A 23,370-nucleotide genomic window follows, 5' to 3' on the forward strand; every position below is an offset into this window, starting at 1 on the left:
ATATACCAGCGGCTGATCAATACTGATCAAACATGGCTGATAATGTGCGGATTGAGTCCATTATTTTTGTTTAAACATGACACAGCTGAGTCATCACATTAGAGAGAATTTGTATTTATTAATCAGAGCTGTTATAAAAGACTATACAGTGTAACATCTATATGATTTTCCATCTGATTCTATTTAAACATCCAGTAATTTTACAAAAAAAAAGGCAACAGCAGTACGTAACACTTTATCATACAACTTACATCTATTCAGTTTTCATAATTACACCCAGTGACAAGAACCCATTCTCCCTTTAAATGCACATGAGCTAATAATGTTATAAATGCTCACCCCGTTGATACATAATTGAAGTTTAGCTCGCGTTTGGCCCAACACTCAGCTAAGCGATCAAGGAACCAATACAATGCCTCACTACCTTCTGTCAATACACTTGGTCTGACCTATTGGCTGAGGTGGGGAGGGGGAGCTGATCCATTGCATTGACAGCCCACCCTCCTTCTCTCATGCTCTCTCATTAGATCCACTCTATTAAACTCCTTATGCATCTGTCTGTACGCTCCTGGTTGGGGGCTCGGAAACAATCGGAGAGCCCTGCTGGGGGTCCTGCACTCCACTCTAACCGAGGAACTGAGAGAAAGTGCTGAAATGCACCGTGTTTACAATCTGTCGAGGACACTTGAAGGTTATTTGTGGAAAATGTCTGAGTAGACACAAGGCGCTTGTGTGTTCTTGTGCATCTGAGCGGCATTCTGTAACATACTTCATATCAACAAAGTAAAAAGTAATGAATAATTCTTAGGTGGTGCTGGAGGATTAGTTTAGTATTTTGGGAACTGCTCTGTGCTCCTTTTTGGCAGAGAGTTAGATGAAGAGATCGATACTAGAAACTGTAGCCAGCAGCCAGTTAGTTTAGCTTAACACAAAGACAGAAAACAGAAAGAACATCAAGCTCGGCTCTCTCCAAAAGTAACAAAATCTCCCTACCAACATTTCTACAGCTCACAATTTTTTTTCTTAAAGTCATACAAAAACAACAGTGAAGTACTTTTTCCCTGAGCTAGAACCGGTAACTTAAGGCAAAAAAGAAGAAGAAGGTATTGATATCATACTCTGCTCCAGAAAGCAACAAAGCATTTTCCCAAAAAACGGTGTCTGTTGGATCATGTTGCTGTTTGCATATGGGTGTGTTCATATTTGAGAGATGACATCACATGACTCTGGTGAATGTTGACACTGTATTTGAGTTGTGTTTGCACTGTGCAAGGTGTGTGTGTGTGTGTGTGTGAGAGCGAGAGAGAGAAAGAGAGAGAGGCGTCATTCGGGGGTTGAGTTCAGGCGAATGGGACTGTGTGTCACGTGGGAGGGGTCAGGTACGGCTGCAGTGGTCACTCCCATCTTCTTAAGGCTGTGCTCATCTGTCACAGAGATGGAGCGAGAAAACGCAGGACGAGGGACGAGCCCTGAATCTGAGACACACAGATACATCCACTTTTACATGTGGCAAGAAAGAAGTTAAAGAGAGGAAAAAAATCAGAAGGAAAAAGGGAAAACTGTGAGCGTATTTAGGATCTTAAATTTCTGCTACTTGATTCTCCCCTGCTGTCATTCAGCTCACAGACTTGCCTTTTCATTCAATTGACTTGAGTAAATGACATCAGTTTACTTTTATTACATCAGATGAATGAAATGAAAACAATTCCTCAGTCTGTGCAGATCTGCATGCAGTGGCAGCTTTCAGCCTGTAGGGGGGCCACGGCAGTGGAGCAGGCTGCAGCAGGTTGAGCAATGACTGCAGATTTGTTGCAGCTTGATGTGTCTCATCATAACGCACAGAGGGAGAGAAGGAGAGAGAGCGCAGGCAGCAAGATGCTACAGGCCATATTGGGAATTTTACCTTTGATATCTCCCACAGCCAACCGAGGTTCACCAGACTAACCAGCAGGTGGCAGGTTGACACCCCCCCCCCCCCCCCCCACACACACACACACACATACACAATACCCACACATTCGCGCGCACACACACGTACCCACACCATATGCCCAGGCACATACCCCCACCAGGTCTGACATTTGCAGCTAAGTGCTGCAATGGTCGGTTATTTATGTTGAGAGGGCTCGTGATGGTGAGAGTTCAGCAGGTGGCTGCATTACACTGTTTATCAGACAGACGCAGTGGCATTATCACTTCATGAGCCTTCTTACCCAACCCCCCCCCCCCCCCCCCCACCCCGAACCTCACACACACACACACACACACACACACACACACACACACACAGGCACGCACTACATCTGTCTTTCTGTCGTCCTTTTCTGGGCATACACCCTCTGTCTCTCCCTCCTCACTGCTCCTTGTGTTGTGAAATGCCTCCTGACTGCTCTTCCTTTCCCATTTTTCTCCCACAGATGTACTCCAGCCATCTGGGTACTTGTAGGGCACAGCGAAGGCACTAGTGGTGCAACCAATATCTGTTCAAGCATGCCAGTATTACATGGTTATTTATTCATAGTGTTTGCAGTTTGTTGACAGCATCTAATACCATACCAGGCTAAAAAAAAATACCTGAAAACAGCCAATGTACATCTCTTGCCTATTACGGTGTGAAATTAATAATTGTAGAGCACAAATATACATTTCAAACTTCCTGTTCCCTTTTTTTTCACTTACATCTATTCCTCCATCTCCACTCCTCTCATATCTACCTCTATTATCCCCCCCCTCCCCGCCTTCTCGTCTCTCCTCCTCTGTGGTATTTCAGTACAGTGCAGGTCAGATGCTGAGAACTCACCTGTGCTGTTCTGGCTGCATTTGACTTTGCTGTTGGTCTTCTCTTGCATCGTCCGCTCGTACTCTCTCACCTCCTCCAAACAGAGCCCTGTGGGGAAAACAGTGCATAAACACAGGCGTGCATTGAAACAGAGTGGAAGATACATATTTAATTTAACAGGCTGTAGATCGAGGGTAAAACAACAGCAAAGTACAAGTACAAGTGCGCTGCTCAGAATAGATTATCTCGTATCTGTAAAATATAAAATTTAGCAGTTTACTGTAATTTTGACCCACCGTGCCATTCGTCTATCCATGCCACTGCCTGCCGGTGGCCAACCAGGAGAATGTCTCGTATGTTCTGCAATTACACAGAAAACAAAAACCTGTTATGGGAAGGAAATGTAATTAAAAAGCTACAGCTGTTGTGTGTAGTCGTGTGTGAAATGCTGCTTTTAGAATGATTTTACAGCAGATCAGTGTCAAAATCACGACAGTGCCTTTGTGTAATTAATTCAAACATATGAGATTACGGCTGAGATAGATGAGGATTTATTTAATAAGGAGGCTGGGGCGGGTGGATTTGGCTCTGGTTGTAGAGGTTGTTGCTCAATCGTGGTTGGTGGCTCAGTCGCTGGACCTTTTATGTGCCAAAGTGTCCTTGGGCACGACACTGAACCTTAAGTTGCTTCCAGTGGCTGACCATCTTCCACAGCAGATCCCCTGGCATTGTTGTGTGTGAATAAAAGTGGTCCGTCATGCCTAGCTAAGGACTCATTTAAATATTAGTTGCTCATTGATTGTATTGAATTTATTTGCATTCATCAACAGTTTGCAAGTAGTTGCAGCGACCAACTTCTGCAACCTTTGGGTGACCAAATGCTAGAAGTAGCTGCTTGCAACCACTTTTAGTCACTCAGGTGATTGCTCAGGATCTTGTTTCCAAACAATCGCAGTCCGAATCAGAGCAACTGCGACCTCTCTAATCGTGAAGGTTTGCAAAGGAATGAACACAGATGGATTGCCAACCTCGTTGCAATCAACCTAACTTAGTCCTCTGCAATAAGTGCACCTAGTTTGTGATGCATTTCTTTGCGCCAGGGGACTCAGTTCTGGTTACATTGCTACATAAAAGCGAGGTTTCAGAGCACCTATGTCATTTTGATCTTAAATCACTGTCATCGCAGCAAGTATGCGACCGTTTTTGGAGGAGTTTTTTGCTTTTTCTGTCCCTAAATCTATGAGGCTTTTGCTCTTGATGTAAGTAGTTAATGTTAATGTATGTTATTGGGAATTTCTGTTTATGTAGACAATTAATTTTTGTTTGGTAATGCTGTTCTGCATAGTGTGACTGTAGCATAAGGTTAAAAGACTATGAGTGCAGCGCATTTACTATTAGTTTCATCTGTTTTGCTCGGCTTTGTAAAAAAAATAGAGCCACAATCCAAACACTCTTGCTCCTCACTGACAGCGTTGGGGTGGGTTAAAAGGCATTATTGCTAGTTTAGCTGCTGGTGCTTCTGCTTTCTTTTCACGCTTCATTGCTTTGCCTCATTGCAGAGGATAAATGTTGTGAAAGTGTTTTTTTTTCTTCCCACCAGCTGTACAACTTCCCCTAACTTGCAACTATGCTTTGTTAAAAGTGGAAAAACAGATGTTTTCTTACCGTTTTGTATAATATAATACAGATCAGAGGTCATTTGACGCCAGCAGCCTTCTTGCCGTTAATGCTGGTAATTATGCTAATGTCTTAAAATGAATGTGGTAGTGATTTATTTGTGTCACAATGCAACACATGGCACATTCATATAATAAATGACCGAATGGCATTGAAGAAGATTGTGATGTCTCCTTGACGCAGTCACGTTACAATAGCAATGGAATGAACATAAAGGGAAAGAGTTCGATCTTACTCGATGTATGAACTCCTCCGTCCTGGTCTGGAAGCCGTAGACCTCAAAGCTGCACTCCACCCTCTTATAGGAGCACATGACAGGTTTGTGGCTGTCCCTCCAGCCCTTCTCCAGAGGTCCTCGGCCAGTTTTACTTGACTGCCACAGACTCAGGTCCTTTACAGAGTAAACAGTGTGTTATAAAAGCTGTGTCTGCAGAAACTGTGACAATATCTGTGTGTGGAGGAGCCAGCAGCATGTTGCACAACACATTGCACAAGAGGAGTGTGATAACACACGTTATGAATCTGATGAAAGTATGATGGGCAAGTGTTTGTGTTTGTGATCTTTTATTTCACCTTGTCACTTAATATAATTGATTGGTGTGCTTGTGTAACATGCACATGTAAAGACGTGTTAAACCTTGGAGGAGAGACAATGAAAATAAGCAGTGATGCAGAGGTGTTTGTGTGGGGTGTGTGTAACTGATTTATTTAGAAGCAGAAACAAAAGGCAGTAAAGTAAAAAAAAAAAAATAGGTATGTGTTTTTGTCTTAGTGGATCATTGTTTGTATATTAAGCACTATGCATTATGAGCCATTATCACTTAAAAGACAATATTTTGAGTTGGATGTGACTTAAATGTCTGTTTGAGTAGTCTTAGCTTAATATAAAGTCAGGAAGTGGGAAAATCAGCACAGGAAAAACAAAACAACAACAAAGCCCCACTAGTTTAAGTAATCAACAATCTGATCAATGCAAAATGCAGATAATAAAATGACACATCAAGTTAGAGAAAATTTTAGACTGTTCCACAGCAGGAAACAAGCATATAGATCATTTGCATGAGCTGTTGTTCTGACCTATAGCTGTGGGTTTAAGTGGATCTAGCGGTCATATGAAGAAATGCATGCAGAATGCATTTTTTAGATATGGCATGTCTTGGCACATAGAAACAACGTTTCATATCACCTCTTTAGTGCTGCTTCAAAGGATTTATCTTTTCCATCACTGTTATCAAGTTTCTTTGTTGCAACATGTGAAAAATTCTCCCCGCCTGAGACTCAAACTTCAGTCACTAAAGTGTTTTATTTGCCTTTTTGCGTAAAGTTTCTTGGCTTTGAGAGTAGAAATGCCCATATATGTTGATTCCCCCAGACAAACTAATATGATTTTTGGGTGGAGTTTTTCAGTTGGTTGCATGCTTGCCATTAATTAAAAATGATGTAATTCATATTTATTGAAAAGGGCATACATAAATGGAAATACAGGATCGACCTGCTTCTTGTTCTGTTTTCTTCAGTAATGTTGAGGTCCGGGCAGGAGGCCAATCGATGAACACTAGTGTTTAATTGTTGTTTTTAATTCAGGTAAGCTTCAACTGCATTGGAGCATGTGTGTTTGAGTTCACTGAAGCTGTTGCCAGTCAGACACATTATGGATGGTACTACACAGTGGATTAAGATCTGATAGGACTTATCATCGTTCACAGTTCCATCAGTTTTGATAAGATGCCCAACACCACTGACTGAAATGCAGCCTAAACCATGACAGCGCCTTCACCGTGTTTTACAGATGGCTGACACCAACCTCTCTCCTAATCTGCTTCATACATATCAACGACAGCTTCATCCAAATTTGGATTCATCACTCCACCAGACCTGTTGCCACTGATTTTGGAATACCTCAGCCTTTTCTCTCTGTTTTCACTTCACGCAAAATATTATTTCATGCCTTTCAAACTGTGATGTCTTTGGTATTTTTCATGGATTCAACTAAAGAAATGTGACCAAATTGACAGACTGCTAGTAACAAAGTGCCTAAAGATGCAATTTAAAACCGGTTCTTTGCTAAATTGTCTATTATGTGTAGACACAACACTGATTCATTCCTCGAGGTTGGTGCCTTTTTATGCTTGAATGATTCATAGTTCAGTGTTAAATGGTTGAAGAGAAAAAAAATACCTCTGAAAATGGTCCTGTGCAAGGACTGGACTGAGAATTAGTGAAAAAGCAGCCAAAATCCAAAGCAAAGTTAGTGGGTATATGTTTGAATTAAGTAAGCTTACAGTTTTGGCTACTTGTCATTAAACCAAGTCTCCTATTTATTTTTTCACTAAATGCTGAACTATTCTTGGAAAGCAATCACATAGTTTTCCATTTGGAAGAGAAAGAAAATCAGAAAAAACAACTTTTTTTTGTTCACAGTCATTTGTTTGCACCACTGTGAAGCATATGTCCATGTTTGTGGGTTTTTTGCCAGTGCAGTGAGTACCTCTGATTCTTTGTAGTGCTTTTCAGGGATGGGGTCACTCAGGATATCCAGGAAACACACATTCTCTGCTGGGGTTGGCTTGTCCCCAAACACCTACATCCAAACAGATGGGGGAGGTCACACAGTTAAATGACAGCAGACGCACATACACCCACCCGTAGTGTCACACACGTACAGTCACTCACTCGGCATAGAGCGGGACTAAGAGAAGATGAGTAACAGTGTAGAAAACGGAGGTCACACACCATAACACCCCTCACTATATCCCACCCGGAGGCCCTTGGAGCAAATCACACTGGTGCAAACAGAGGAGCGAACAGATAGAGAGCAGAGGCGGGGGATGAGGGGAAAAAAACAAGGACATATGAGGGGTATTAAAAGAGAGGGGGGGAAAAAGTTATGAGAGCCACGTACACTTTTCCTTGAGAGAATGGAAGAAACCTGGAGAGAGAGGGAGAAAGAGACGAGACTGCACTTTTATCTGACCTTGTTTAAAATTTGCTCTAATGCCGCACTGGAGTTGTTCATTTCACAGCTGAAAACTAACAAATAAGAAAAACCTGGGGTAAAATAATAGCCTGCTACTCTCCTGCGGTGTTGTTGTTAGTCTGTGTCTTCACAAGGTCTTGCTCCCTTTTATGGAATGTGTTGTGTTAGCTGCGTGTTTGTGTTGCCTTCTACAAGTTGCTTGGGGTTTTCTCACGGTGTCGTAACGATTGTCAATTGAATTGTATAAACACCATAACTGTTATAAGGACATGCAAGAAAAAATCTATTCATATATATGAGGCCCCGAAAGCTTAAAATTTGGGGGATTTTTTTAAAAAAAGAGGGGAAAAAAAAAAAAAGTGTTCAGCATTGATAGTTCAGAGCAAAAAGGTTCTTGCTCCAAAACTCCTGATTGGAGGTCCTTCTGTGTACTACTTGTGCCTCTGTGTATTTTCTTTAGGTGGTCTTTAGGTGGCATGTTAGGCTAAATCAGGTGTGGCTGTTAGCCAAGGTGTTGTCTCCTTTCCTTGTGATTGATTGGCAGCCTGTCCAGGGTGGACCCCGCCTCTTGCTCACTGTCATCTGGAATAGGCTCCAAACTCCAGAAAATGAGCGGATGCGGTCCAAATTGGTATTTTGTTAGCTCAAATTGTATGCACTGCTTTGTAGAAGGATCGTATTTTATAATCTCTCCGCATGCTTTGTATGTAAAGCCTGATTTGTAAAGCATACACTTAGGTGGGTGAATAAGTGCAGCTGAGTAAAAAGTATGATATTTCCCTTGGAAATGTGGAAGTACACTAACAGCAGGGGTTAAAGTGAGCGGGAACGATCTGGAGTAAATAAGTAAATAAGTCTGATTGGCAGTTTCATACATAATAAAGTCCAGCAAGCTCATTTTCCGGGTGCTGCAGCCTGGCGTTCCTTCCAGCTGCGGCCATGGAGCTACTCAGTCAAGAAATAAGAAAGTAATGTCACCCCACGATCCCGCCTCCTCACTCAGCATCCTTTCTTTCCATTCTCATTCCTGCCCTCCCTGCATGCGTGCACATGTTGATAGTGTTAGGTTCACTTAAATCTAAGTGTCTTCAACACCTTGGTAACGCTAGACAAGTGTAGCGTTACCAAGCTAGACAAGTGTAGCAGGCGTAAAAGGAGTTGCTTTTTCCCCCCAAAGCAGCAGATCATTTCAAATGCAGCCTTTCAAATGGGGCTCAACAAATATGACCAAACACACAAGCTGTTTTCAATATGCAGCCTGGCCATCTGTCTTACTCGCTACTGGGAGAGTATCTGTACTTTGCAGTTAGAAAGAGTGGCAGAAAGAGAAAGTGTCAAATTATTTCTAGGATAAAATCTGCTCAGTAAATGAATTTGAACTGGAATAAATTTAATGCTCGCATAAATAGTTCCTTTCATTCAGTTCTTTTAATCAGGCTGTGGGTATTTAGACTACGTGATGTGTAGTTAAAGTTATCTGACTAATGATATTTAGAAATGATACTAAATGAAATGGTAATTGTTTTTGTGTTATTCAGAGGCTGTGTGAGAATACAAACGAGTTCAAGCTCGTGCACTGAGAGCTGTACTGAGTTGGTATGTTTACTGTTACAACAGTTAGGTCAGGTCAGTAGTTCTCAAACTCGAGTTTGCAATAGTGGCGTAGAGGACGAGGAAAAATATGGAGAGAAGCTGACTTAAATAAATAAAATTTAAAATAAATAAACATATTTTTGTTTCTGAAGCTGGGCATGCTAGACAAACTTTCAGAATCAGTGGTTTACGGTGGCATTCGTCTGTTCACATTTCCTTCTAGACAACATATCTAAGAGTTGCTCCACATGTAATGGATTAATCCCAGAGTAACTAGATGAAGCACTATGAAAGGAAGATGCTAAAGTAATGTAAATACTTAAACTTATACTACCATAAACAGCATAAAACGTGGACGTAGCTTCAAGGTCGGAAAAATTAAGCCAACACTTTAAGTGCCTCAACCGTGCGTCCTATCTGAAGGCCACTAGATGATGATAGCTGTGGTTTTAAAAGAGGACTTCCAGTCCTTTTAGAAGTCAATACAAAGACAACTTCTCTAAACACTTTTCTGCTGAATTCAAGGGTTCGGCCTCTCATTCTGGGTCATATTATATTAAAAAAAGGATCAGGTGGTTTAACAGGCAGACCCTGCCCCTCCACGTCACATCTGTCTGTTGCAAGATGGCAACAGTGGAAACGCTCATGTTGAGGCTTCAAAGCGAGACACCAGAAAACGGTGGGTGATGTCAGGGTAGCTACATCCGTCTCTTATGCTGTCTGTAGTGGTTTATAAAGGGGAAATATTTCAGTGAGAAGGTGGTAGAGACCAAAAACTGAGCAAAACTGAGTGATTAATTGATCACATACACCAGTTAGCCATGCAGCGACACGACTAATTGGCTGATAGCGTTGCTCTGTAATCTTTGATGTGTAAATAAACAGCTGTTTGCTAACAAATTACCAACTTAAAAGATTAAGGCATCTCAATTTGTTCCCCCTAGTGTATAAAACACATGTCAGTGTGCATGTATGTGGTTGCCACTCAAACAGCAATGGGACTGTTTGGAGTAAACTCGTGTAACCTGAAACTACATGACATAAAACTAGATTCACTGGATGCACAGCCCAAGAAACAACTCTTGGATCTATGCATTTTTTGTTTTGTTTTTTTTGGTTCTCCTGTCTTGACTTTTCTCAATTACACCAGGCAAACACAAGTGCCAGACAGAGCTGCAATTGCTGGTGACTTTCTGTCTGTGTGTGTCTTTGCGTGCCTTGGACAAAATGCATCGTGGCAGCCATGATCAGCACACTGCATGTCTGGTTAATAGATCTGCCAATACTGCATTTCGTGGCTTGCTTGTTTTCCTTGTAATGGGCGCATCAATTTGATGAACATTTTTGTAGTGCTGCAGAGAAAATTGCAATTTCTCTCCAGACCCTTGTCGTTCTCCTCCCCCTCGTCTCTAATCACTCTATTTTTCTCACCTCTCACAACCCCCCTCTTACAATACTCACGTTATCGTTATCACCATTGTTGTTCTCGAATCTTGTCTCAATACGGATGCTGAACTTGGGGAGGAATGATACCTACAGGGTGACAAAGAGGAAAAATGGGGGGTGGAGGGTTGAGGGGCAGAGATAGTGTGAAAGCAGGCTGCAGATTAGATCCTCTGATACTGGAAAGAGATGAGCTCTGTTGCATTCATGTACAGTAAATGATGTGTGAGAATACTTACTGAGTACTCTGCAGCACCGGGGACATTCAATATAGATGGGAAGAAAACAGCATAAGTAACTCGTATGCTTGAACATGAAATTGCGCCCACACACATGCAATTTACCACAAGGGAATACATGCATACATAGTTATGAACATTTGATGTCACTTGAAAAAGCATCTGTTTTCAGTAAACAAGCTTTGTATAATGTATTGAGGTTAAAATAACTCTGTGTTTAACACAAAGAAAGGCAAACACGCACCTGTGATGGTGTATGGGTAGAAGTTCCAGGCCTTCTCCGTAACGTAGAAAAATCGAGGGACAAATGCTTTTACCCAAGATGGCAGTTTACTGAAAGCAAAGAAAGAAGGATCACCGTTGCAGAGTGTAAGAGCAGGAGAGATTATGAAGGGAGAGACGGAGAGATCCTGAGTGGGTCTTGTGCCGTTTATAGCCAGATTACCTGTAGGCTACTCTCACCACAGCATTCATTTGTATGACTCATTCTCAATTACACCTGTGGTGATGAACTGTTACTGTAGCTCCTAGGTCCCATGTCAGAACATGATTGAAGTAGAATACAGTGTGTGCGTGTGTGTGTGTGTGTGTGTGTGTGTGTGTGTGTGTGTGTGTGTGCGTGCGTGCGTGTGTGTGTGTGTGAAGAGAGAAAGAGCATGCGTGTGTTCTTACATATCTTTACTAATGAAGACCAAATGTCCCACAAGCACATAAAGATTAGAAAAATCCTCCACAGTGTGAACACGTCTTTACTTCTTTGAGAGTTTATTTTAGGATTAGGCCTTGGGTTTGTAGTGGTGATTGGAATAAGAGCTGAGGTTACATGAGGGTAATGAGTGAGGTTATTTCAGGGTTAGGAAGTGAATTTAGAGTTAGGAGATTTATGTTATATTTGAGACTGGGCTTTCATTATGAGCACAATTAACTGATGGGCTGTCAGCCTGAGCACAGAGAAAAGTACATGGACACAATACTCTCTCGCAGAGCAGCATTATTAAACCTTTTTACTTGTAGCAGTGCAAACACACTTAATCATGTAGGAAAAATCAACTCCTATTTAAGGTTTATAATCAGTGTGCAGCCTGTGGCTGGTTTATAACTCTTATCACTCACAGGGTGTGAAATACTCCGTTTTGTAAACAGAGCAACAATTTCACCTCTGACTCATCATTTATGGGACCGCTTGGTTTCACAATGAAGCACACTGATTAACTGTATTTTCAGAATATAGTGTTAATATTAATGTGCTATTATACTGGGTATATTGCAACTGAAATTGCAGTCTCATGGCTCAGACACTCCAAGAGTAAAAGGACAAAACCTCAGTGTGACTAGAAACAAATCGGTTGCCCTTTGATTTGGTGACCAATTGCAAATAGCTGCAGTGAACACTTTGATTGGAGGCAGCTTGTCTCCAACCAACTGCAGTCCAACTCAGATTGCCTGCAGTCTTAGACAAATTGGATTAAGTTTGCAAATAGTTGGAGTTGAGTTTATAGTTGAGCTCTAAATGCAGACATGTTACCGACATGTAGCAATCAGTTTGAGTAAGTCTGCGCTGATGAGTGATCTGTGACAAATTTAGTTGCCGTAAGGGACTTGACTCAAGTGACTGCCGACTGAATGTCCTGCAGCAACGTCACTTTTAGGGAGGAATTTCTGAATCTCTGTTTCACATCCCCAGAGTTGTGCAATATTAAGTACTTAGATGAACTATTTAATCTTAGATGAACTATTTAATCTACGTACTTAATATTAGTTTCTGTTCGACTGGATTTTCTGCGTATGTAGATAGCAGCAGATGCCAACAACTTTGTTTTTTTGGTAATTTATTAGTTATTTGCCGTATTGTAATGAGCAGATTCATTAAAATTAAAATTAATCTAAAATTAAAATGCCAAATAAAATGAGCAGATTCTCTTGGCTGATAAACTTACTAACCGACCTTCTTATTTTTCAAACATGACCATGAATTACATCCCAGTACTTGAAAGCACCGATGCCAGTGGGCACTGCAATGCCAGTAGCTTTGGATAAAATGGCAGCATGTGACACCCTGGGATGTCTGTATAGTTTTAAGTGGAGGAAAAAAACAGGGCAATACCATGCTAATAAATTATGGTATGAAAGTTGTCACAAATACATTGTAGCACTAACTTGACATTTTGGGAAATGTCAGTTCTGCTTACCAAAAATGGGATGCTGGCAGCGTACATGCCCAGATCCAAGCCAATAGGCCGGGCATTTTACCCATTTAAAGTTTGAGAATATGTTTATATAATTTAACGACCCCTTATCATTCGCTTTACCAGATAAAAATGCAAAGCTTGAATGCCAACTATTCTGGGGGAATCATCATTGGGAGCCAAGTACTTGGTGGTTCAATTAGTTTTTTCTCCATATATCCTGTTAGATGACAGATTTGCATGTGAAGACCACTGCAGGCCTCCGGTGGAGTTTCCTCTGGCTTTAGCCTGACCAATCATCAGTTCTTTTGTGGTGAAGAGTTGTATGATAAGAAAAACACTCTCAGTATGTGTATAAAACATGAAGTGACACCCACCTAAAAAGATCAGAGAGGAATAAAAGACTGGATATGGTGGAAACAGTAAGTCTCATTCCATCCACAGGCAATAAATTTCACCTACCAGCACTAATTAACTCACTGTCTGGCTTGCTGAATCAACACTGTTGTATAAAAACAGTAGATTTAGTTTTTATTGGAGGTTTTGCAGTCCAAAGTTTAAAAAAAAACAAAGAACTTGCATAACAGTCAACTGACGTGACTTTATGTTTGAGCTAAACACTGTATCATATAATAATTAAGAGTTTATTTCCCAAAATGTTACATAAATACTTCAAAAAAAAGGTTTACAATGTTCTGTTATGTACTCAAGACTACACTCTATAAACATTCACATCTATGTCCTGTAAAAATATGCATATAGACAAGTTACATATTAACACCTGCAGTCACAATAGCTATCGATGGCTTTCGCTTTATTCTGTAATTTTCTTTCCTGTTTTTGTCTTTTTTCCCCTACGTGTAAATAATATTTGTCTTATGTAAATATTGTCACTTCTTTCTTACAATAACAGAGTTCTGATAGACCACTTAGAAAAGCTTACCAGGGGTTAAACACATCCATTATTTGAGTGTAAGAACTTGGAGGTAATTATCTGTAGTTTTTCTACGTGTGGTTATACTGTGACTAGACTCTGACTGCCAACAAACTTTGTCAACTCTACAAAGAAAATTTAATGAGAGGCTAAATCTTCCCACATACCCTGCAATTACCAGCACCGGGATGATGTGCACGAGTTATGCCCAGCTAGAGAACTTTACTTACGTAATCCAGTGTTTACTGACCTCACGGTACAGTAATATTTCCACTTATACCTCAGCATGTCTAGACAAAGGGTGTTTGGACTTTGTAAACAGGCAGGTCGCAATGCACGCTGGGTGTTACTGTGTGTTTCGTGTAACTTGGATCGCTGAGATGTGAAGCTTTGCAGCGCAGCGATCAGAACACGGCAATCAGTTATTCTAATGGCCCGTCATGTGTACATCATTAGTGCAACAACACAATCAAAGAGTTTAATTGTACCTGCTGAGGTAGATTCGTTTCTCAGTCAGCTGCCCCGCTCCGTACTTGGGGTGATTATCTGGCTCATTCCTCACCACCTCCACCCCCTCTCCCCCACCACTCTGCTCACAGCTGTGCTTACTGATCATGTACAACTGCCCAATCCTGTACTGGAGCCCGAGGAGAGGTTTAGGATGAGGTTTATGGCGGAGAGGACGGGGATGGCGTGAAGAGAAAAGAGAGAGAGAGAGAGAAATGTGGTGAGAAAATGGTAAGCACAAAGCAAAAATCTCCCTCGTCCTCCTCCTGCTAATCCTCAAGATGCCATCCAAAGGGACACATTTAGAGTGCGGCCTTAGTTGAATTAACCAAGTGTTTGTTGACTGTGGTCATCCTTCGTTTAAACACACAGGTCCTCACGTTCATCTACCATAAACATGTAGCCTTTGAAATAACTCACACATTTATGCTTCATTTTTTTGCAAACAAACAAAATAAATATGAATTTGCCGTGAACTCAAAGCCATATCCAAATAACAGGCACTGCTGCTTGAGTCAGTTCTCAGAGGTTTTGCAGCTGTAGCCTCTCTCGTCTCTCGGTCTGGTACTGGAGTAAATTTTAATCCCATTTTTAGTCGCTTTTTTACATTTAAATTACTTCAACATTTATTCTACACATACATTTGAACCATAATAAGGAACTGCATCTTTACTGCTGCATTTAACTAAATCGCAAAGTGCACATTCGATTTTACTCTTCACTCCTCTCTGTGTATCATTATCCAACTGTTGCTCGAGCAGCTGTAGTTGCTCTTCAGAAAAGTTGTATTCTTAATCTGAACTTTTTGGGAATATTTTAAAGACTGGAATTGGCATTTAAGCTGAAGGAGGGCAGACCAAATTTCTCATGGAGCATAATAATGGATATGAGGACTTAAATAAGAAAAAAATTCATCCATAACAAATCAATACAATGCAGGTCCCATTGAAGAAAATGTAATACCCATCTGCCACTAAGAGGAAGTAATGAGAATGATGGCAGAAAATCCTCCTGTCAGCAGGTTCACCCTGGTTGCTGAGTCCGGTTTTGTCTCGACAGGCACTTACTCAGGGCTGCTTAGGCACAGGCTTTGTATTTGCTCTTCATTTTTCAAATCTTAGCCACTTGCTGTGTATAAAGATTTCCCTAAAGTTCCATTTCAGATATCAAAAAATTAATTTGGCTAGTGAGAGTGATTGCCTAGTGTCTAAATTAGGGGAAGGGACTTTGTTCTCTGCTGCAGCCCCAGTTTGTGCACGCTGATGAGGGAGTATTTTGTGTTAGTTAGTCTAAAGAGGACAAGGGCTTTGGGCATCTGGAGTATCTCCTCGTTTAGCTAAGCCTGATACAATCAGTGTATTTAAAAAAAATCTCTCACAATAATTCTTTTCATTTCTTGCAGTGCTGCTGCTGCTGCTGTTGGTCGTTCTCATCTTCTCTCCCTAATCTTGTTTCTATTTGCATTTTTCTGTTTGCTGCAGTTGTAAATCACTTGGTAAACTTTTGTTTATAAAGTTATGAAAAAGCTGAGAAATTGTGCCATAAAGCGCTTCGCTGTTCTGCTGTGACCACCATAATGCAATTCATTTTGTTGCCCTATATTGCTGTGGCACTAAAGCATTATTCTAATTAAAAGCAGAAACAGAAAGATTGGGAGGAAGAGAGAAAGAGGACGGCAGACATCAGATTGCCATCCTTCACTGTGCTTTGCTGACATCATGTGACACTCCTCCTTCTTGTTCCAATTACTGTGGAACGTCAACATTCAATATTTACTTCTTGGATATTCATGGGACTTAATTAATCATAGTGATGGGTGCTTTAACACCATCTTAAAGCCAGCAGACCGCAGGACAGAGCTCCTCCCACACAAGTTATGAATCTTTTCCCCCCGTTTTAGGAAAAACAAGGAAGTGGAAAGTATCTTTCTTTCCTTAAATCACTACATACAGGTCAGGAGGGATCGTTGTCAGCTCTGGGAATGTGTTTCCTCTTACTGTTTCGTTTTTACAGCCCAGGATTTGCTTTACAAGAAATGTCGTCAGACTACAAATACAACGCATTATCAGGACAATGCCATGATTCATGATTAAAATATTTACCAGCTTTTGTCTTTGATCGTCAACTAGCAAAACACAACGACAACAATGACAATTAAGGGTGGAAAATTTGTGTTCAACGTTTCCCAGTGGCGATTTACACTTTATGCACTTTATTAGATACACCTGTTTAACTGGTCCTTAAAACAAATATTGAATCAGCCAATCACATAAGAGCAACTCAGTGCATTTAGAAATGTAGAAATTGTCAAGACGAACATCAGAATGAGGAAAATAGTTGAAGCAAGTGACTTTGAATCTTGCACGGTTGTTGGTGCCAGTTTTTCCTGAACTGATGATCTACTGGGACTTTCCCCCATAGTGATCTGTAGGGTTTACAAGAAATGGCCCAGTGAAGAGCATCTCTCCTGCATATGAACGCACAACATGAACCCTCAAGCTGACGGCCTAGTTTCAGAATACCACTATATTGGCATACTATAGGCCCCTTTGTACCAACTGAGCATTGTTTTAATGTGGCAGCATGCCCGACCTTGCTGATCCCTTTATGAGCACAGTTTATCTATCTTCTAATGCCTGCTTCCAGCAGGACAATGCACTATATTATTGTATTAGCCCTTTATTTATCCAGGTAAAAATCTCATTTCCAAGAGAGACCTGGCACCACGGCAGCAAAAATCCAAAACACATGCGGCACATAATAACATAACAACATATCACAGAACTGAGATCATCTCTCAGTGGTTTCTTGAACATGACACTCTACACAAATGACCTTCACAGTCATTGTCATGTGTTGGATGGGGAGATTCTCATCATGAACGTGAGCCGACAAATCTGCAGGAACTGTGTGACGCTGTCATGTCGATATGGACCCAAATCTGTTTTTCTGAGGCTTTTCTGAATCTACGCTATGAAGAATTAAGGTCATAATTCTTGGAGTTAAGGCAAAAATTACCTGAGAAACATCTTGACATATTTTTTTTTTCTTAAAAAACCCCCCAAACATATTACCTCAACATGCACTTTGGTTTATACTGCATATGTGTCTGTATTTATTTGACCCTGACTCTCAGCTCTGCACACAATTTGCTATGTACCCAGACCCAGTGTATGTGTACAAATGTCACATAAAAGATTTTTATCTTATCTTTATCTTCAAAGTTAAAAATGTCACATTGATTCATTGCTGTAAAGCAATAAACATACAATCTTCTGAGAAGTCTGAATATTTTTTATGGGGCGCTGCATGTTCCTGTGACACTGCCTTTTTCATACACACCTCTGTGAGAGGTGTCTCTCAAATAAGGATACTATTTGTATTATAAGTGCATTAATACCGTACTTCAGTGGAGTATTTGAGTAAACGTGCAAAAAAAGTTACTTTCCACCATGAAGCCTTATTTAGTCTGCACTCTCATACAGTGGTGCTAGGCAGCATGAGATTAACAGTACCCTAGTGTAAGGGCTTTGGTGAGGGAGAGCCAGTGGGGGGGGGGCAATCAGTTTTCATACACCCCTAAATGGTTGTAAAACCTCACAGACCCAAATAGCAACAAACAAAATTATGATCGCTGTGAGCGTGAATCCTGTTTCCAACATTTCATGAAACAAGATTTGTGGTTGAAAGCAGCAATGCTGAAAACACAGACAAAGGGCACGCTTGAGTGAGGCCTTCTTTTCTGTAGCGACTGAGAGTCGTTAACAAGTTTGAACACTGCAGTTTCCTCCCTGCCAAGAGAATAACCAAGACCACAGAGACACAAAAGCCCGTGTTCCTCACTTTCAGATGAAGTTTTTTTTTCAGATACAAGTTTGTAATTTATTTAACCACAAACGTGAGTGACAGTTTGCACACTGCAGAACTCCAATTTTCTTATTCTTTACATCTCGTAGCGTGTGACGTTTCGTGAACCATCTGCTTTTCATCAGACAGTAGAAACACAGGTCAGCAGGCAGTAATGTAATAATCAGACAGTGTCTTACATAGGACAAGCCTTCATACGTATCGCTTTGGCGTGAATCAGAAAAAAATTGGAAACAATCCCAGCAACAAATAGAAGAAAAAGATATACATCGTGTCTCAAGCAATATCTAACAATAAAATGACTGAAACAAATGGTTAGATTACAATTTGATTTCTTTAATTAACTAAATATAGATGGTGCAGTGCTCTGTGTATCCCTTCTGTTCTACAGCAAGTGTCTGGGTTAATTTGGCTGAATACTTTAATGGGGACATATAATTAAGAAGAGTTTGAGAACCATTGCTCCAAGTTATTTTTAGCATGTGCCTGTGGAAGAAATAGAAAGTGAATCAAAAACAGAACCGACACACCTACCTACCACCTGAGCCACTATCACCTGCCGCCTGTTTCTTTTCTTTGGCAAAAGCAACACGGAACATTCTTTGCCACGGTGCGGGTGTGCTGTGCATGTCACACTTGAAAATCTGCTCACTTTAATAGTGGAGCAAAGGTTGCGGTCTGTTGCGTGGTTCCTATTATGATTTGATACCTCCTCAAATAAACTGCAGTTAAACTCACATTACACTTAAGCGAAAGAGGATTTGCTGCAAGCTCGAGTTCTGTGTGCCCTGTCCTGATACTGTAAATCCTATTTTGGACTGCTATTTGTCACTGTCATTGTTGTGGTAACAGGTAGAAGTAAGCCGGTTGGGGGTAGTGGAGACGACAAGGACATTTCTTTTTGAAGGGCACTTTAGCGCATAACAACCTCGTCCGCTCACCTTTTCCCTCTCCAGCAGGATCTCTTTGTTTTTCCACCCGCAGGCCAAATGCCTTTAAGTTGGGATCTTAACCAGTCTGACTAGTTTGAGCTTGGAGCGCTCAAGCAAATGTAGAACGTGTAGTGCTGTCCAGGTGTTGTACGCTTGACTCATCGCTCTATCCCAATGTGGAAAAAGCTCCCACAGGGCAGCTGCGGGGGGGTCTCAGTGCTGTGTTGGCATTTTGTCTTATCAGTACGTTCACACCTTCACGATTACAAGTAAACAATAAGAAAAAAAAGACCAAACAAAACATTGCCGCAGTTAAAATAACCCCCAAATTTTTGCTTTTCACTTTTAAGTGGTGGGAATTGTGTGTGTAAAAGCGTGGGAAAGACAAACACACTTACCTCATCCACGGTCAGTGGCATGCATATGCGGTACTCTTTCATCAACATGGTGCTGATACCGGGAGAAGTTTTTTTGGGGGGAAGTAAACAGTGGGATCGTGCTTGAGTTTGTCTATCTCAGCTGACTCGGTTGCATAGTAGACAAACTCAGGCAGGCAACACACCACCACAGTGACCTCTTTTTTTTTTTTTTTTTTTTGGTGACGCTCTTCTTCTTTTGTTTTTGCTGATGTCAGTAAACCGTGGAGTTAAGTCCAGTGTTCTCTGTCAATGAGTGTCTGCAGTTTTCTTACTTTCCCTCCCTCGCTCACTCCTCAGAGCCTCGTCTCTCCCTTCTTGTTTCGCTTCCTCAATTTAATCTCCTGGACTTTTTTTTTTTAAACTGCTGTCTCTCACTTTTTTCTCGCTACTCCCTCCTTTTCTTCCTCTTCTCGGCTGCACCTTCGCTTTGCTGTTTCTCTCTCGCTCTCTCTTTCTTAATTTCTGTTTCTTTTCTTTCTGCTGCAGTGAAAAAGTAGTAATTAGTGCTGAGGTAAGATGTAAACCTACTATCAACAGCTCTGCCTGTCCTTTCCCCTCCGTCCCTGTCTGTGCTTTGTTTAATTCCTCCTCGTGTGTAACCTTGCTGTCTGCTCGGTGCTCCTCCCTTTCCACTCAGCCACACTCCGCTGCTTTCAGTTTCTCACAAATTCCTTTGCGGCTCCCCTCCTTATCTTTTCTTTTTCCCTCTCCCTCCCCCTTCTCTCCCTCTCCCATAGTATCCACTCCCCGCCCACTATACTTTACCACCTCTTCACCTGCATCACCCCCATCCTCCCCTCCCTGCCTCAGATCCTTATCTGTTCTTTCTTCTCTGTGGCCAAAAGTGCTGTAAGCAATAACACTCGCATCTTTCCATATCTGGCACCTGTGCTAGTCCAAATTTGAAGCACATTTCTTAAACTCTTACCCCCAGCTTCCTCCACTCAGGTTATGACAGCACTCAGGTTCTCAGGTTATATGAATGGCCGACACTGAGGGGTAGCTAGACAGGGCCATTGGTTTAAGTATTCCCAAAGCCATGAGAGCTTCCATTAAGCTCAGTGGCAGACCCGCTTACATTGTATTACCTCATGACCTTCAGCTGGGTTTAATTGAATCCGTGTTTGGTCACTGAATAGTGAAATCGAAGCAGTCATAATTTTTCGTCCGTGCCCATCCGTGACCCACAGCCTGCTCTCTTTTTAAATGAGCGAGAACTGACGGTGGTTGCCAAGTCCAACCCCAAAAAGAAATAAGAAAAGCAGGTGTTTTGTTTCTCGGGGTCAATCTGACAGGGGGCAAAACCAATAACCGGCTTCTAGATTCCTCCTCTCAGGTGGAATTCGCCTGCTTTTCTTAGTGTGCCCCGAGACAGGGCCGGAGTGGCTCTGTTCTCCACATGTCTTCGCTATCATCCGCTTTGCAGTGAAAGAGCAGTGAAAACAAATTCCTAGTGGGGTTCACTCCTATCTTATCAGATCAGTGTTTAGAGAAGGGAAGCCACTTCAGAGAGCTAAGGTGTGCTTTGCTCATCTCTGCCTTGATTTTTTTTATTTTTTTCCCCCCACATTCCACACAGAGCTCTGACAGCACATGCGTTGCTACAGTTTAAAAGGATGATCGCTGGTGACAGATGTGTGCATTCAGCAGTTGATCCAGTTACTTTACTTTGATTATTTAACCGTTGTTTGGGGGTTGTTGGGGAACTGTGGTGAAGAATGGCGGCGCTTTGAGACGATGGATGACACATGTGTTTACTGTAGTCTAGGCTTCTTTGAAAAATTTGAATCAGAGTTGGATGTGTTTACTGCACAGTTCAGTAAACATCATTTCCTGCCATCTCTCTTAAGAGAGACGACAGGAAATGATGGAAAGACATGCAAAAAAATGCCCAATTTAGACTGTATAAATGATAGATATCGCTCCTGGAGTCTGAAAAGTGAAGCCAGCATGAGTGTTTTAAAACATGTCTTCTTGGCAATGGCCAGCAGGGGGCGACTCCTTTTGTTGCAAAAAGACCTCTCATTTACAGGCTTAATCAATAGCTTCAGGCTATGGTAAATGCATTTTAAGTTCTTCTTGTTAAAGTTGGAAAGGGAGGCAAATTTATTGGCAAAGGACTTCAACCACAAGCCAACGAGTATCCGATTTAATGACAGGACTTATTTAGAGGAGACAGCGTGGTTCTGTGGTGGTCCTATTCAGAGCGTAGCTGTTTACTGTCACCAGGGGTGGAGTGGCAGAAACAAGCAGTCTGTGGGCTCCTCTTGCTTGTGCTTTTGTTGGTTAGGCAACACACAGTCCCATGAAAAAGTTGTATTCCCTTCTTTATTTTTTTTGCATGTGTGTCACACAAAGCTATCTAAACCTACCTGGCCCTCTGTGAAAAGTAACTGCCCTCCTCACTCCCAATTGCACCCACCTCTGAATGGCCAAGAGAAAATATAATGAAGGCTTTGGAGTGGCCAAGGCAAAGTCCAGACTTAACTCAGATTGAGATGCTTTGGCGTGACCTTAAACAGGCTGTTCATGCTGGAAAACCCCCCAATGTGGCCGAATTAAAACAATTCTGCAAAGAAGAGTGGGCCAACATTTCCCCACAGTGATGCAAAAGACTCATTGTCAGTTAGGCTTGATTGCAGTTCTTGTTGTCAAGGGTGGCACAACCAGTTATTACTTTTCACGTACAGCCAGGCTGGTTTGGACAGCTTTTCCCTTTAACAAATTAAATCATCATTTAAAAACTTTATTTTTTACTCAGGTTATCTTTGTCTAATATTAAAGTTTGTTTGATATGAAACGTGAAAATGTGGCAAATATATTTTAAAAAATCAATTCAGGGCAAATATTTTTCTTGTACTGCACTGTTCACTGGAGCTGACATCTGTGCTTCTCATACTGTATTTTCAAAGTTTTACACACTTTTAACATTCATGGTTTCCAACCAATCGCCATTGTTATCCACATCAAGCTTTGCGCTAGTGGTTTCCACTAGCATGTCCATGTAAGGTTGCATGTGTATGCTTTATGTAGGTAAATACCCAGGCACAGGCACAACTGCGAAACCATAAATTCACCATAATCAGTGGTTTGCTAGTCTTTATTTTATCTCATGTGTGATCATGAAGGATACTTTGACCAGAGAAAACCATCTAATCCATAACAATGTGCATTTATACTTGATATTAATAAACCTGGAATCTGCTTCAACTGTGATAACATCTCTATAAGCAAATTATTTGGACAAGGCTGGTGGAGTCAAAACACAGTAGCTGCTGCCTGAAGTACGATTCATAGTACTGCATTTTTGGCCATTTGCATAGGTATTTGTCTATGCAGAGTTAAGGATGCAACCTACACAGACTTGCTTTTATACTTTCCTCCCTCCAAAAAACCAAATGTGTTAGCTAGCAGTGATGGTCAAATGATGATTATTTAAAATGTTGGCTGGAACAGGAAGTGAGTAACTACACTTCACTATGAAAAGCACTACGAGAAGTGTAACCAGTCACCTCATTTGACACTTTTTAAAACTCTGCTTCACTGCACTACAAAAAGGTTTCTTGTCTTTTATGACCCTCTGTGTGTTTTTGTTGAAAGCGACCAACAACAGCACAAATATGAACAAGAATAACCCACAGACCAGTATTTTCTGACCTTGCCCCCTTGTGACGGTAAACAACATATAAATGATGTTCTGCAAAGAAGTGTGTAGGACCAGTGCACGAGTGTGCCCCTTGAGTGCATGCAAGAAGCAGCAAATTCAAGAACTGTTGCCACTCATGTAAAAAAAAAAAAAATCACGGCGGTTTACTTA

At 41.3% G+C, this 23,370-nt stretch overlaps 1 protein-coding gene across 1 annotated transcript; it reads right to left on the reverse strand.

Annotated features, from left to right (window-relative positions):
- Positions 1 to 165: 165 nt before the first annotated feature.
- pitpnc1b (phosphatidylinositol transfer protein cytoplasmic 1b) lies at positions 166 to 20,219 on the reverse strand. Its single transcript, XM_085423156.1, has 10 exons — positions 19,533 to 20,219; positions 14,317 to 14,465; positions 10,953 to 11,041; positions 10,709 to 10,716; positions 10,488 to 10,559; positions 6,945 to 7,037; positions 4,692 to 4,847; positions 3,076 to 3,139; positions 2,801 to 2,887; positions 166 to 1,475 (listed from the first exon to the last, which is right to left on the reverse strand). The coding sequence occupies exons 1-10, from the start codon at positions 19,578 to 19,580 to the stop codon at positions 1,324 to 1,326; spliced, it is 918 nt and encodes a 305-aa protein (XP_085279282.1). The 5' UTR covers positions 19,581 to 20,219; the 3' UTR covers positions 166 to 1,323.
- Between the last annotated feature and the right edge of the window lie 3,151 nt (positions 20,220 to 23,370).

Source organism: Rhamphochromis longiceps, linkage group LG11 (assembly GCF_057381845.1).
Source record: "Rhamphochromis longiceps isolate RC_006_pf linkage group LG11, R_longiceps_female_GT1.1, whole genome shotgun sequence".
Classification (NCBI taxonomy): Eukaryota; Metazoa; Chordata; class Actinopteri; order Cichliformes; family Cichlidae; genus Rhamphochromis; species Rhamphochromis longiceps.

What these genes read in the sequence shown, in the direction of transcription:
- pitpnc1b (XM_085423156.1), bottom strand. Translation starts at nt 19,580, where the DNA reads ATGTTGATGAAAGAGTACCGCATATGCATGCCACTGACCGTGGATGAG. An exon ending in ACAATGGTGATAACGATAAC is followed by an intron (nt 7,038 to 10,487) that starts GTGAGTATTGTA and finishes GTTTGGATGTAG; the next exon opens with GTGTTTGGGGACAAGCCAAC. An exon ending in AGCACTACAAAGAATCAGAG is followed by an intron (nt 4,848 to 6,944) that starts GTACTCACTGCA and finishes TACTCTGTAAAG; the next exon opens with GACCTGAGTCTGTGGCAGTC.